The following is a 15464-nucleotide window of genomic DNA, read 5'->3' as shown; positions in this document are numbered from 1 at the left end:
AACAATAATGTGTAAGAGATGCTTATGTAACAAATTGGCTTTAAAAGCCCAGTTATGTGAAAATGATCTGACAAGTGTTTCCAACAATGCCCTGCTTCACCTTCACATTTTCATAGTAAGACCAATTAGCTGCCCAGTACAGCCATTTTTTTATTCATTTAAAACTGAAGCGTTAAAATAACAATATAAAAAACCTGAGCTGTGCTTAGTTTGTGGTCTTTAATGGCAACCAGTTTTGACGTATATGTACAGGTTGACTTGAGGTTGATCCACGTCTAGCAATTCAATCTAACCATGTAGATTGCGAGGTGTCAGCGTCTTATCTCCTGGTGCTGCTGTTTGTTCAGTGATGCATTTTTCGGCTTGTTTAACTCTAGCACACGTGTACTGCATGCATGGTGCATGTCATATTTACACTAGGTGTTGTGTGTGTACAGTGGGGATTTTAACTGCTCATCTTCCTGCCACACTGCTTTTGTGCTGTCTGTGATTTTTTTTAACCATTTGTACTTGTATAAGTATATCATATCAAGCTTTCTCTTGTTATAACTAGATGAATGACTACTTTTTCTTGCTGTCTGTATTTGTGTATTGTAGAGCTGTGATTAATTGATTAGTAGTCAACTATAGAATTAAACGACAACTATTTTGACAACCGATTAATTGCTTTGAGTCCTTTTTTGAAGAAAAAATGTAAATTCTCTGATTTTAGCTTCTTAAATATTTTAAGTAAACTGAATATATTTGTGTTGTGGAGAAAAGAAGACAACTGAGGACGTCACCTTGGGCTTTGTGAAACGCCAACATTTTTCACAATTTTCTGGAGCTAACAACTATTAATTGAGAAAACAATCTACAGATTAATCGATAATGACAGTAATTGTTAGTTGTAGCCCTTGTGAATTGTGCACCTAAGAGTTCGTCGTCCTTGCCAATAAAACCAACTATATTCACAAACACATACTCACACACACTATGTGTGCAAGAATATATTGCACACAACAATAGTTAATCCTTTTTTATTTTTGTGCTAAGGCAACAAGCAGAGCAAACGTAGATCACATTTCCAAGATGTTTTGGGTCTTCATTCCACATTGTCTTCTCCAATTCCAACAGATGGATGTCCCTCAAGTGGCTCATAAACGTTTTTCGAAAATAGCATGTTTACTATACTTATTCCTGCGAAGTTAACAGTGTAATTGCAAGTGATGTTTCCTGCTTCATCACATTCTGCTGCCATGAGTCATCTGCTGTCACGAAGGCATTGCATGCTGAAGGGCCACAGTCTTTGCCCAATGCTGCGTTGATTGTGGATCAAAAAGCAAAATCTGGCTAAGATCACTGGCCATCACTCACCCCTGTCTCCCCACTGGGTGATTCAGACCCTTTGAAATGTGACCTTGGGACTCTTTTGAGCTAAATGGTTGTATAACACTTCATTAGAATTGGAGAGTTTATCTCTAGTTTTGGAGCCAAAGGATTACTGTCACATTGTCCTCATTACAATAGTTCAAGAAATGTTTCATGTCTTTCAAATTAAGTGGAGAGATGGATTGGGTAACTTGGGGAATTTATTTATTTATTTAGATTTGCTCCTTCAAATAGTACCTCACATCTCTTGTTTTAGAGTTTCTGGGTGTTTGTTAAGCACTTTTCAGCCAGCATACGTAATGTTGCTAATGTGGCTTCAGCTAACTGTTGCAGTGAGGGATTTTTGTCTTTCACTTTGTCCATTATGTAAATGTTCCTCACGGCTTTTTACGCAGACATGACTGAGTAAAGAGTCTTAATGTTTGCAGGATAGTTGGCACCTGGTGAGAGAGAGGAAACAGTGTTGGTGATTTCTAAAATGATGATATTAAATAATAATAATTATTAATTAAATTATTGTATTATTTAATCAAAAGAGGAGTGTTCGCTGTCCTCTTGGGCTACATTAGTAATGGATTTTAAAACTTTTTTTGCCATGAATGCCATAATTGATGACCATCACGAGCATGAGGAATACTTGTCCATGCTTCTCACAGTAAATTTAAATGTTCTCATCACTTTAATAATTTAACATAATTAGATGGTGAACTCTTTTGTTGTTACCAATTAATCTGCCAAAAACAGTGAAAAATGCCCATCACAGTGTCCTAGAGCCCATGGTGACCTCTCCAGATGTCTTGTTTTTTGTCCGACCAATAATCCAAAACACCCAAATACTTGATCTACAATAATGTAAAACCAAGAAAAAATGCACATTTTCACATTTCAGAACCTCGAGGCAATATTTTTATGGATATGTTACTAGGCTCAAGCTAGTAAAATGGCTGTTGTGACTTTTATATAAAAGTAATTTGGGCGTTTATCCAGACATCACAGCAATGTCTGGTTTTATATTGCAAGTGGAGGAGTCTCATCACAAATATGTACTCAAAGTGTTTAAGGAATTATGACACATAATTTTTGGGAAGCTACATCTGAAGGTTGCTCAAGATAAATTTTGGTATTTTGGAATAGCCAATAAGGCAGGTAGTGTGGAGGAGGGTCTCCAGGCTGACGACTTTACTACAGGAGCGTCATGACAGTTAGACAGGATAACAATTGTGTTCTGTTGGTCTGTGACGGAAATGGCAGCTGCAGTTTTACCTTGATGACACACTTACCCTGGAGGAAGAGAAAAGGTGTGTATTTAGGGAAGGGATGATGATACAGGAGTGTGCAGGTAATTCTACCCTTGGCATCACCTCATCAAGCACTTGGCCTTTCACTCAGTAAAGAAGAGCTCTGCTGACTCCTTGACTTGCTTCCTTTTAAGCCTGCTGCGATCGGATATTTTTAGCTTGATTTCATTTACTCTGTGCAATTAAGTAGGATGCTGGTAAACAATGCTCTGGTAGGAGGCCAGGGCCAAACTTGGCTCAGTCATGATGAGTCAGACAGTTTCAACTGAAAAAGGAATAAACTTCATGTGCAGGCAGGAGTGAAGCACAGTCCATGGGGGTAGCAGGTTTTTTCCTTTTTTTTCTTTTTTTTTCCACAGAAACACTTTTGTTTTATATTTACGCCTTGCCACACATTCCTTTGTGTTCATGGGGGGGTGGGGGATGAGACATTGGCTTTAGAAGTCTTTCTGCCTTGCTGGATCACATAGACAACCAGTCACTTCACTGCCGCTTTATAGCAGTTCATATCTGTAAAGATTTGTCTGTGCATGCATCTGTTTCTGCACATGTGTGTTTATAGTGTGTAGTTGTGTACCTTGCTGCATTTATGTGTTTTTCGGTATGTGAATGCATGCAGCATTCATTCATTTGAGTGTGTATGCATTCAGGTGTGTAGTGAATATGACTGCAGGTGTGCATTGAGATGCATTTGTATGTGTGTGTTCACATCCAGGTGTGTACGCTATGCATTCATGTAGGCATGTGTGTGCGCATTTGCATATGATTTATAGTAGGTAAGTGTGTATGTGCATGTACTTTTACATATATCCACAGTAACCTCTGACCTATGAGGATAAAAATACCAATGAGATGTCAGAGTGTCACCTTTAGCTTGGCTCTTTGCATTGTCAAAAGATATTTATATCTGGAATGAACAATTGAGAAAGATGGGTTTGATTTCCCCGCTGTGGCCTTGGGCTCGGCCTTCCTGTGGGTGCAGAGTCAACCTCAGTCAGATGCTCTGATTGGAGCCAGATCCTTTGTCCCAGATTCCGTCTTGCACCCTTAAACCTCACGAAATCTCTAAACTAAAACCTTCAGTCATTGGTGTAAGTCCCACATTACACAAATCCAGCTCTAATGTGATCTTGTGAAATGTCAGGAGGGGGATACGGAGAAGTTTGCTGGTGGACAAGAGGGATGACATGCAGGGGAAATAAGGTTGAAGATGAAATTCCAAGCTTTTTACAGTAATAATCGCTGTAGTTGGTGTGAAGTGGAATGCTCCAGTTAATTCCTCACTCTCTGGACCCACTTTCTGCATTTATCATTTTTATGAGGCGGAGGAGGACATCTGTTTGTATCGTTGACCCTTACTGGAGTTCTCCAGGGACCTTTTAATCTTCCATAGAGCTCAATAAGGTGAAGATGTAGTGATATGCTATTTTTGTGTACTCTTTCCAGATGCTTCCCTGAATACTCTTAATGCGGCCACATTGCACTCCTGGGGTCCATGAATTGTCATAGGCGATACTGCGAAGAAAGTTAAATGTTGTGCAGGCATTTTATTTTACTGTCCCAAGAGCACCCCTCTGCTCCGTAAACCTCCACAGGCCCTGGGGCTACAGAGAACCCCATTCGCTGTAAATACCCAGAATTCCTAAAACTTTCGAACCCTATATATTATAAATTCCTCAGACACCTTCAGACACTTTGTAAATTCAGATGCTCTGGTACTCGAGGGGGTAGTGAGACCCCTTAACCCCGCCATGTCCTTATTTTCTAACCGAACCCCACCACTGACTCACTCTCACATTCACACACACACACACACACACACACACACACACACACACCCCCTGCGATGGATTCCAGATCGGGAATTTAATGCATTTCTGTTTCGCATTACATCCCAGGAATGCGGCACGCGTGCCACAAGCCTCATAACCTCAGGCTGATGAGTGTGAGGATGTTTAAAAGAGAGAGGGATGATGGGATACAGACGCTGCTGGGGGTTGTGGGGGTAGCTGGGAGGCGGGGGAGTTGACAGAGCGCATCCGGCGCGGCACTTGGCGTTAATGACAGGCCATCTTGTTGCATAAAGCAGTGTTAGTGCAGCTGTGGAATGTGCCGAGCGCATCTGGAGTGCAGATTTTTGGGAATGTAGTTTGTGTGTGTTTGTTTGGTCTGTCCCGTCTCACTCAAATTAACGACTGTTGCACGATACGAAGAGAGGATGGAGTGAATTAACTTTGTTGGGGATATTTTGACAGGGGGCTTATCTAAAAGTGGAGATTTTACAATGTAGTCTGTTTTGCATAATGTTTAGAGACTGTTTTCAGTCAGAATACGCATTTTGAATCTTTTCAGGATTAGACACTCATTGTCAGGTTGCTTGAAGGGAATGAAAAGTTCCTGACCTGCAGATTGACCACAGTGAAGCACTGCGTGACAGTTAGGTCATGGTCAAACAAACTCCAAATAATTCTCAGTTTGAGTTAACATGCATGGAGCATCTTTGTTGGGAAGTCTATTGGCATACCTGCTTAGTTCATCACAGGAACGTTTTATTTGTTTCATGTTATTTACTGTCTTATGAAATTAACTTCCCTGTTGGTACTCTGAGCAGTAAGCAAACTAATACAGTTTTTTTTTTTTTATCCAAATCATGGTCAGGTAGGTCTTGACAGCAAGGATGAAATCAAGATGTGATGTTGATAAGAATAATTTTCTAATATTGATACATAAGAATATCACTCTGGAAAAAATAAAAACTAACATATCATTATATTGTCACTTGGTATCGAACCTCAATTTGTTTGAAGCTGTCCGAAATGTATCTGTAGATCCTAGTATAAAAAGCTTGTGTCGAAAGTGTGGCTAGATTTGTAATCTTGTTGTAATCAAAAAATCTTGACAATTATTTTTAATGATAATTAATAATACATTTTCTTACAAGTCAATAGTGATGTCTTCATATCGCTGGTAATGTCTGACCCAACAATCCAGAACCCAAAGATTTTCAAATCCTCACATTTGAGAAGCTGGAACCTGACGATGTTTGACGTTTTTGCTTCTTAACTGATTGAACCAATTTATCGATTATAAAAAAATAGTTGGTGTTTCAACACTAATCTTGTTTACATAAGCGTTCATCAGATAGTTGCAAATCTTGTACGCCATAATTTAGAAAAACAACTTTTATGTTTCTCTATGGAAAAAAATATAATTTTGGTATTGTAGCCAAAACTCAGGGATTGTCACACTAATGTAAAAAAAATGTTCATATGATACCCAGCTCTAATCATGACAATATGATTAAACTGATACATGATGATATTGAATTATTGTCCAGCCCTTGTTGTCCATAGTAGAAAGAGCTTTATTGCCAAGTAGTATTTTACACGTATGAGGAATTTGCTATGGTGATTAGGTGCTAGACATAAACTATACAGTTGACATAAATAGATTTAAAAATATAAATATGGAATAAACAGATGCAAGTTAATGGCAAAAAAAAGGTAAAACACAGAAATGGCACATAAAATACATTGCATACATTACAAATACCCCCCCAACATCCTTAGTTTGATAATTAATAGTTTGTTGCACCGTCCACCTGTGATTGGCGGGGATGTTTCATTTTCTGTCTTTATTAAACTTCCTCGCTTGTCTTATCAGAGACCAGATATTACAGAAAGAGGATGACAATTTAATTACACATTATTACAATTACACAATTATAGGACAGCAAATGATCCTGATGATACTGCCTGTATCATGCATAGCCAGACAGGAGACAGTGATCAGCTTTATTTTGGAAAAACGAAGGTCTAGACAGTGAAGTCATGAAAATGAAGTCACCATTTCCCTTAGCTCTTGCCATTGTCTTATTGACAGTAAATGGTGTTCTCCATCAGAAATACTGTACTTTTGTAACATGTCATTGTACTGATTTTGACGTTTGTTGCACTCTACCGCCATCTGGTGAACAAATGAGGTTTGAATGCATTTGTAAAAGTGCAGCTGCCTGTGGATTTGTGTGTAGCACTGTATGTTTGTGTAAGTTTTTAATGTAGTTTTAAACAAAATAGTCAATACAGTTAGCCACTTGTTCAGCATGTTTATTACATAATTCAGTCTTCAGCTTTTTACATACGGTACATATATATATATATATATAAAACACCAAGTTCAGGACTCATGACGGCATCAAAGGCACTGATTGTGACAGTACAACAACACAGTACAAATGTTCTGCAGATAGCATTCCTGTTTGGAGTGAGACTTTAGCAAAATGCCCTATTTCTGACAGCATTCACGAGCAGGAAATGTTTAAGCCAGTTCCTTAAACAGGTATAAACCTAGGGCAGACAAACCAGAGAAAAAAGCATTTTGATAAAAACAATAAAAGATTTAGTAAATTGTACATGGTATGGTGTTATATTAGACGACAACTTTGTTTAAAGATAATTGACTTTACATTAAACATGTCATCCTCAAGTGCTTAACTTTACGGAAAACAAAAACTCTGACAAAACATTGTTAAAATGTGTTTTATTTTTTTTCAAACATGTAAAAATGGTCCCAAAGGGTTAAGAGGAAAATAGTCACATGAAAGAGAGTAGTAGATCTTACAACTTGGTAGGTGTGGTTCACGCTCTCTTAACATTATAACAGCGTGAATCTAAAACATGGTCAAGCAGTTTGCGTTGGACTGATTAGACTCTAGTCAAAAGTAGTGCATTTATTGTTAAGACAGGACAAAGTGGAAGAAAAAGATAAAAGGTATTTTACAAGACTTAATAAGCTGCACATCTTAAAATGAATAGATTTAAATTAAGTATACTGTTAGCTTTTAGCCTTGGTCAGCTATTCTATACAGGATGTGAGTGTCCACTGTTCATAGGCTGTGAAGTACTAACAGCGTTGTAAAAAAGGGACTTATAGCTTCTATAGTGAGCTGCCCATTGGTCCTACAGAAGACCCGAAGGTCTAAGTAGATGGAGTTGTCTTTTAAAATTTGGCCAGCTGCTGTAGTCAAGTCAGTTTTATTTATACATCCATATATCGCAAATCAAGATTTGCCTCAAGGGGCTTCTGGCCCCCCCGTCCTTAAACCCTCAATTCCGATAATGGAAAAACTCCCTTTTTAACAGGGGGGAAAAAATGGAAGAAACAACATGCAATAGATGTTGTGTGTACAGTGATACATGAGGATATACAATATCGCTGTACACTTTATTGTAATATCAGGGCTGGTGTGTCATTCAATCTGCTAGCACAGTAGGTGAATATTGGATCAATGCTAAGCCACTGAAAAATAAAGAAGGCCAAGGCACCGTTTAAATGTATTTTCCTGCTCTGTAGCCTAAACTGTCTGTAATATACTCTACCTATGGTGGTTGTTAGGGTTGACCCAACCTTGCCAAGTGAGCTCTGCTGCCTTTACAACTTATTTTACATACTGTACACAGTTTTGGAAAAAAAACTCCCTTTAAACACATCACCAATCTACATTTTTAGCTGCTTAGTTATACAACACCAAGTAGCAAGGCATAGCAGTCAATATATTTAGCAACAAAGGAAGACACACATCTTAACAGCAAAGCTATTTTTCCTGGTGTTATCACGTCAGCACTTAGTATTTTTGTTGGCTGCCTGCTAGAATTAGTGAACTTTAAGGTAAAAATGTGAATTGAGTCTACTTTAATCTATGGTGACTAACAATGACAGACTTGTTCAAAGGTATACCAATACACTTATCAGTGCTGGCTCATACTGAGCAATTATGCCACTGAAAACCCAGTTACCAGCAATATATTCCAGCTTCCCTTCTGACTTGTAGACATGTTTAAGGTTCAAGGCTCTACTGGGCCTGGGTCGCCTGGTTCTTCGTCTCCTGCCACTTCTTCTCTCTTAGACTGAGCTCTGCATCAGAAAAGGCTGCTGGGCCCCAGTTGGTGATCCGCTGCTGTCCCTTGGAACCTGGAAGGGAAGAGAAAGGAAAAATTCACCATAGTGGTAGGAATATTTCATTCAAGGTGGACCATAACCTTCAGTTATTCACCTTATGTGCAATTATAATTAAATAACTAAATAATTAAACATGGCTTAACATGTGTGCTCTATGACTGATGTAATGAAACTCAAAAGTGATGTCATGTTGCACTAATCACAGCAGCAAGTTAAGCTTAACCACTGGAGGTCAGCAAAAACAAGAATTTGGGATACTGTGAAAGGATGTCGTTGTACCATGTGAAGCTCAATGCTCTGACTCAGGTTGCTGTGTCCAGCTGGAAAATGTAACTGTTTTTGGTAATCATGGCCCTTTAACTAAGCAGGATGTTGTTTGCAATTGCTTTTGGGGTAATTTCCTTTTTTTTTGGATACATCTCTCTCATTAAGTTTTCCTTTATATTTTTTATTTAACTCCAAAATGCTATAGTTGCTCCCTCCGGTTTTAAATAGAGGTCAGGCTCTTAATCATTAACCAGATGTAAACATACAAATGTGGCTGAGAAACAAAGGTGAGCGCCGTTATGGTGATAAATCATCCATAAATGCTTCAGTTACTTTGCAGTTATGTTTGGCCTTAAAAGTAATCTGCACTTTAGGTTTCAACTGAACATGAGCGTACTTATCAGATGAATTGTTGAAAGTGTGCTGCAATTTAAATTTCTTAAACCTTCTGGCCCCAAAAGAGTTTGGACAGACTGATATGTCTATAGAGTAGTCATCTTACTTTGTAGTAAACAACATTCTGAATATGAAGCCTCCAACCAAAATATCTATGGAATTTAGATATCTCATTGTTATGTCTTCTCCCTCCAGCATTTTTGCTCAGCTGTAACCAGCTTTGTGGGAGCAGACCGTAGCCTAAGAGAGTATGACAAAAGAGTGTCAGGTTTACAAAGAGCCAAATTGTTTCTCCTCGACTAATTTCACTAATGAACTCTACTGGGAAATTAGTAGGAAGAAGGCGCCATTAAATTTATTCATGGCAGGAGTTGGTTTGTAGCTTTGGGGGGAAAACATTTCAAGCAGATCATGCTCTGAAACTCTCAGACTAAAGCTGGAGATGTTTACAGTATTTTATTCTTTTGCAATGTTTCCCAACAATTAACAGTGTAGTAAAAGTCAGATAATGTAAGAATTTATCATGGTTGCCAAGAGACACTCTTCAAATTGGTCCTCCCTGACGTAGCACTTGGTCAAAGGTTGTCAGTGTGTGTTACTTTTAGTGTGTGCAAGCAATTGTCAAACCACAACAATAGTTCAGTGATATGTTTGTGCTATTATTAAATTATTTAAAGGAACTATTCCATATTTTGTCCTTTAAAACTGTCGGCGCCAACAAACCATGTGCTAAGAGGATTTAACAAAGCGTATTTTAAAGAAGAACCACACACTTCATTATTATTCTTTTGCACCGTACACAAAAAAGTTAAATTTCTCTCCTTCCAGCTTATTAAATGTGAATATTTTCTGGTTTCTTTAGTCCTCTATGACATTAAACTGAATATATTTGGGTTGTGGACAAAACAAAACATTTCAGGAAGTCCTGTTGGGCTTTGGGAAACACTAATCAACATGTTTTACCATCTTCTTACATTTTATAGACCAAACCGCTATTTGATTGATCGAGAAAATAATCGAACAGATTAGCCGATAAATGAAAATAATTGTTAGTTGCAGCCCTAATGTAATGCACTTTGAATTGGCTTTGTCTATAGAATGTGATATATAAATAAATTTGCCTTGTTCCTGTACTGGCTATTGTCTTCTGCATTACGTGTTTGTGGCCTTGCATTTTGAATCCTGCCCAGCTTTACTATTAAAGCCCTTTTAGAGATGGAACAGCTGTCTTTATCTGTCCGAGGTACATGCCTGAACAGGGCTATAGAGTGGCAAATACATTAAGTCTTACCCCTCAAACAGTCCTTTATGAAGATTAATCTGCGTGTTAGAGTCCGTTCAAAGATAGAAGTACAGACAGTGGTCTGTGTGCTGTTGTTACCTGGTTGAATGAGCCTTAACAAGCCCTCGTGTTCAGCCACCTTGTGCTTCCAGGTCTTGGTGTTGTTGGTTGCGTCTTCCAGCTTCTTCATGACCGTCTGGCTCACACAAGGACAAGGAGAGGGTTTTTCTTTTATGACAACACTCTGAAAACCTAATTTGTTGCGGTATACTTTATCAACAAATACAATTTAATTAGTATTAACTTCTTTGTATGGTTTTATGGCTAAATAGCTGCCTCCCATTCAGCAGTCATACAGTGATGCTGTGTCTTTACTGAGAACTTAAGTTTTTTAGTAAATGTAAACCGATTTCCTCAACATTGTTTACAGTTGAGTTCCCAAACATCACCAGTAAGCTGGGAGGACATTTTCAGATTTTGTGGTGATAATGTGTGTGTTCCTTTAACCAAAAACAGGCATCTCTCATTGTTTTTCGCCTTTTATACACTATTTAATAGATTACCCAGCCCTGTTCAACTGAGCCATACTGTTGTATACTTCATTGTAAACTGATTTAGAAATGTCTCTTGTGGGCTACTGCGCGTCCCCAAACCACCACCACTTTGACTGCTCTGACCTGGTACTGCTCCAGCGCCCCCTGCCTCTCTATCTCCAGCTGGTCCAGTTGTTTCATTGCTGCCTGCAGGGCACTCTCCTTGGCCAGACGTTCCCTCTCCAGCTCCTGTTTCTCAGCCTCTGTCTCTGAGATGGCGCGCTGCTGCCGCAGGTGGAACTCCTCCAACTCTGCCCTCTTTGTGGCCTCCTCCTCCAGCAACCTGCTCCACACAAAAATTAACTTAAGTGAGAATAATAACTCTGTATAATATGTACAATGTATTACAGGAAGGCATCTTTCTCGTTAGGGACATTATTAGCTGCTGTGCAATCCCAAAATTTTTACAATTCCCACCATCAATCCATACTGTATATTATTTTTAAAAAAACATTAAAAAACCTAGAGACATTTATTGTTACAATGACTATATTAAATGATGTCAACCCAAGTATTTAAAATCTGTGCAAGATATAAAAAAGGTTTCCTCAGTTCAAGTAATAAAATAAATTTATATATATATATATATATATATATATATATATATATATATATAATAATAAAAAACATCTCATGTATAAATCAATTGTAAATGGAGGTAGCTGTGGCATTGAGTCAGCAGATGGCGCTATATTACCATTGTGGACTGTTTTTAAGATTATGCTTGAAGTAAATGTGACTATAGATTTTACTTCTGGATAAATGTAGTTTGTATTGTTTATATTCTTTATCAAAACATGCTTTATATAAAAAGGCAGACAAAAATTTTAACGCTTTTTCAAAAGGCAGAATCTAAGGCCATCATATTTGATTAAAATAAAGTAAATTAACATTTAATTGTTTTTTGACTGCATTCATCTTGCATCAAATATAAACAGAAAAACTTGGGAAAGCACCTTGCATACAGGAGCTACAGTGGTGCTACTGACAAAATGTACAACACACAGAAGTCAAGTTGGCTCAGTGCCCAATATGATATTGAATATTTTACTTCAAATCTCTCTCATTATCTCTGTGATTCCTGGTGGGCATGTTTATAATCTATTTACTATATGTCTATGCACAAGTAACTCAAATCGGCCCTTAGCCTATCATCAAGCCTAAATATCTGTAAACTGCTTTCCACACGTTTGTAAGCTTTACTTGAAAAGTTCAGTGTGGTAGAAGACTAAATGGCCTATGTTACTGATTGCTGTCTTTTTAACAAAGTGGTTTAATTTGAGCACAGTGGTGACATGCTCACTGCTGGTTAGTCAAACGTAAGGTGGAAAGTAAATGTCAGCAGAGAGGAAGGAAGGACAGGGGAGAAAATGTGGTGTAGATGGAGAGAGAGGGAAGTAGAAGTTGAATGTCTGGCTGCCTGTGAGGAGCAGACTCAGCACATGTGGCTGCTTGTAGATGGTTTCATGCTAAAGGATTAAAAGGTTCAGTGTGTAATATTTATGATAATCTATTGACAGAAATGCAATATAATATCCTTAGCTATGTTTTCAGTGGTGTATAAAGAGCTTACATAATGAACCATTATGTTTTTATTACCTTATAATGAGCCATTTGTATCAACATACACTGCAGGTCTGTTACATGGACATTGCCAAGTTGCGTCGCCATGTTACTACAGTAGCCCAAACAGCACTACAGAGCGCATTTCATCACTACGTTGAAGCATGGATCTAAGTTACTTCACTGTAACTTATGTGACCCACATAAAATACAATAATGCAACATAACGGCGCAGGACAACAACACAGTAGAAGACCCATTCACTACAGTAATGTTACTTACTGCGGCCTAACTGTTAAAGTGTGTCAACAATCTTATTTATACTATTCAGCCTAGCTCACTAGCTGTTTTGTTATCATCCAATACATTTAGCTGTGCTGCATTGGTGAACCTACGGCGAAAGATAAACAGATTGTAACGTTACTGAAAAGCAGACAGGCGAGCTAACGCTGTTGTATCATGTCTGCTAAATGCAGTCAATGTAACGTTATCATGCAACGAGCATGGATTAGTTAAACCTCAAGCTGATAAAGATATTTAATGTTGCAGTGGGAGTTTAACTGATTTTCCAGCACGTTGTGTCTGTCTATAGCCGCTGTCACACTGACTTATTTTGCGGGAGTATTCAATATGCCAATATACTGTAGTACTTTCTGTCTGAGCTGGAAACGTTGAAGTAACAGACCATTAATGTGTCTGTGTGAAAAGCCACAGCCGCATGCCGGTGTTTCCGCGTTGATTGTGGGAATCTTTTGTGTGTTGGCACGGCACATTATCTCTTCCATTTTGTTTTCAGCCACAACAAGCTGTGTGAAATATGGTCTTTCTTAGTTTCCCATGCTGTTGTTACACAAGTATTTTGTTCACTTGCTGCTAAGTTTTATGTGCAGTTTTGTGTGCCAACTTGAAATGGATTGAAAACCACGTGCAAATGGCTCAAACTGTCCCCGTCTGATTTTTTTAGAGTGCAAAGAGGGCAAATTTAGCCTCAATGTAATAAAAAGGTGTTTTTATAAATGTGTGAATGGCAAAACAGTAGTTGTGTCATCACTGAAATTTGTAAGCATGTCACTCGTAGCCACATCCATTCAACCAAGATTAGAGCAGTTTTCTCTCCTTTGTGATTAAGTTTAGATTCTTGTGGGATTTTTAGTCACCTTAGTTTGTTCTTTTGCTAGTATTAACATATTTACATTGAAAAATGTTGCATTGTTAAAGTAACCTGCTGGTTTCTAACAACAGAAAGTATGCTTTTCTCAGCTCCAACTCAGTGTGCCCTAAATAGAGACCAAGACTTTAACAAAGTTTCATCTGTAAGATTACTGAATTGCCTTGTGCCAACATAATTTTTTAAGTTGTTGAATATAATTGTGCACAGACACTTCTCAAACAGACCTATTTAATGAAAATGTTTGAATCAACATCACAGCGCTTTGCCCTCCTCCACTCTTCATTAACTGACCGTGCCTGCAGCTTGCGGACGACCTCCTCGTCCTGTCTAGCACGCCTCTCGTCCTCCAGAGCGTCCTCTAGTTGACTGTACATGTGCTCCAGCTCCCGAACCCGCTGCAGGTACTGCTCCAGCTCAGTGGACTTCTGTGCCACCTGCTCCTCTACCTGCTGCCGTACCTATTAAACCAAGAAAGTACAGAACAATACTGGAAGTCAATATCAGATTGAACAGTTTTATTCCATAACTAGTCCTAAATTAGCAGCTTATCCTCAAAGTGACTATTTCAGCCAAGCCTATGTTAGGTAGGTCATGTATTCTGGTGCTCTTTGTGAGCTCTTTAGCACTGTGGTAGTAGGTGTAGAAGTACAAAGGTGCTAAGGTGTTTATGAATAAGCACACACCAAAAATAACCAACATTAGCCAGTTCTAGCTTTTTGCATTTTATTCCACTTTGAATTGAATAGATTTGGGTTTTGGACTGTGGGTTGGCCAAACAAGCAATTTTTTTTTTTTTTTTACTATTTTCTGATATTTTATAGACCAAATAAATCATTCTAAATAAAATAGTTATCAAATTAATTGCTAATGAAAATAATCGCTCTATGAGCTGAATGATTTAGGGATGTAGTTTGTATATTTGTAAGTTAACTTTGTACCGTTTTCATTCATAAACGTAATAGTAATAGATTTGATCAAACTCATGTTGTCTCTTCTTGTAAACAGCTGATGGGGAAGTCAGTGAAGAGGAAAAAAGCTATAAAGTCACTGATGGATGATAAACATCATCCACTGGTGTGTTATACCACTTCCATGCTGTGCACTGAGCATGTCAAGATGTTATCTCCTAACGCAGTGAAGCACAGTGTAGATGCTTTTTTGGTGGTTACATTTACCAAATGTACCTTACAGTAACAAGTACGTATCTGCAGTTACAATCAAACAGCAAATTCTTTTAATGAGCTGAGCTACATTGAAATACTGTATTATTAAATGTGTAGTGACATTAACACTCAAAAGGACTTGTCTGCTGTCAGGTTTCAGCTTTAAGTGACCTTCACTCTGAGCTGTAGTGTGTCTTAACTTTCAGTCTATATTGTCTGTGAAGATTCTCAAGGTCATCCAGGTCATAGTTATCCAAAGAAGGTTAAAGTCGAGAGCAACTGGACTTGGTTGAAGATACTAGGAGACATTTTGTCCCTCATCCAAGGGACTTCTTCAGTTCTGACTGACTGGTAGGGAAACTAAGCTACTGAACCTCAGTGGGGTCGTTTGGTAGGATTGTC

General features: G+C 38.3%; 1 protein-coding gene across 1 annotated transcript; it reads right to left on the bottom strand.

The window, feature by feature from the left end:
- Positions 1–6758: 6758 nt before the first annotated feature.
- Positions 6759–14357, bottom strand: LOC119917845 (switch-associated protein 70-like; the record flags this gene model as incomplete). The annotated part of the gene is given in 4 exon segments (XM_038738269.1): positions 6759–8639; positions 10672–10768; positions 11250–11448; positions 14191–14357. Coding segments are annotated over 4 exon segments (582 nt in total), but the record flags the coding sequence as incomplete, so codon positions are not given.
- Between the last annotated feature and the right edge of the window lie 1107 nt (positions 14358–15464).

The sequence above is a fragment of the Micropterus salmoides genome, unplaced genomic scaffold (genome assembly GCF_014851395.1).
Source record: "Micropterus salmoides isolate LMB-PRFRI ecotype aquatic unplaced genomic scaffold, ASM1485139v1 Ms_hic_scaffold_2272, whole genome shotgun sequence".
Taxonomy (NCBI): Eukaryota; Metazoa; Chordata; class Actinopteri; order Centrarchiformes; family Centrarchidae; genus Micropterus; species Micropterus salmoides.
The sequence above is the reverse complement of the archived record's forward strand: the minus strand, read 5'-3'. Positions and strand labels throughout refer to the sequence as shown.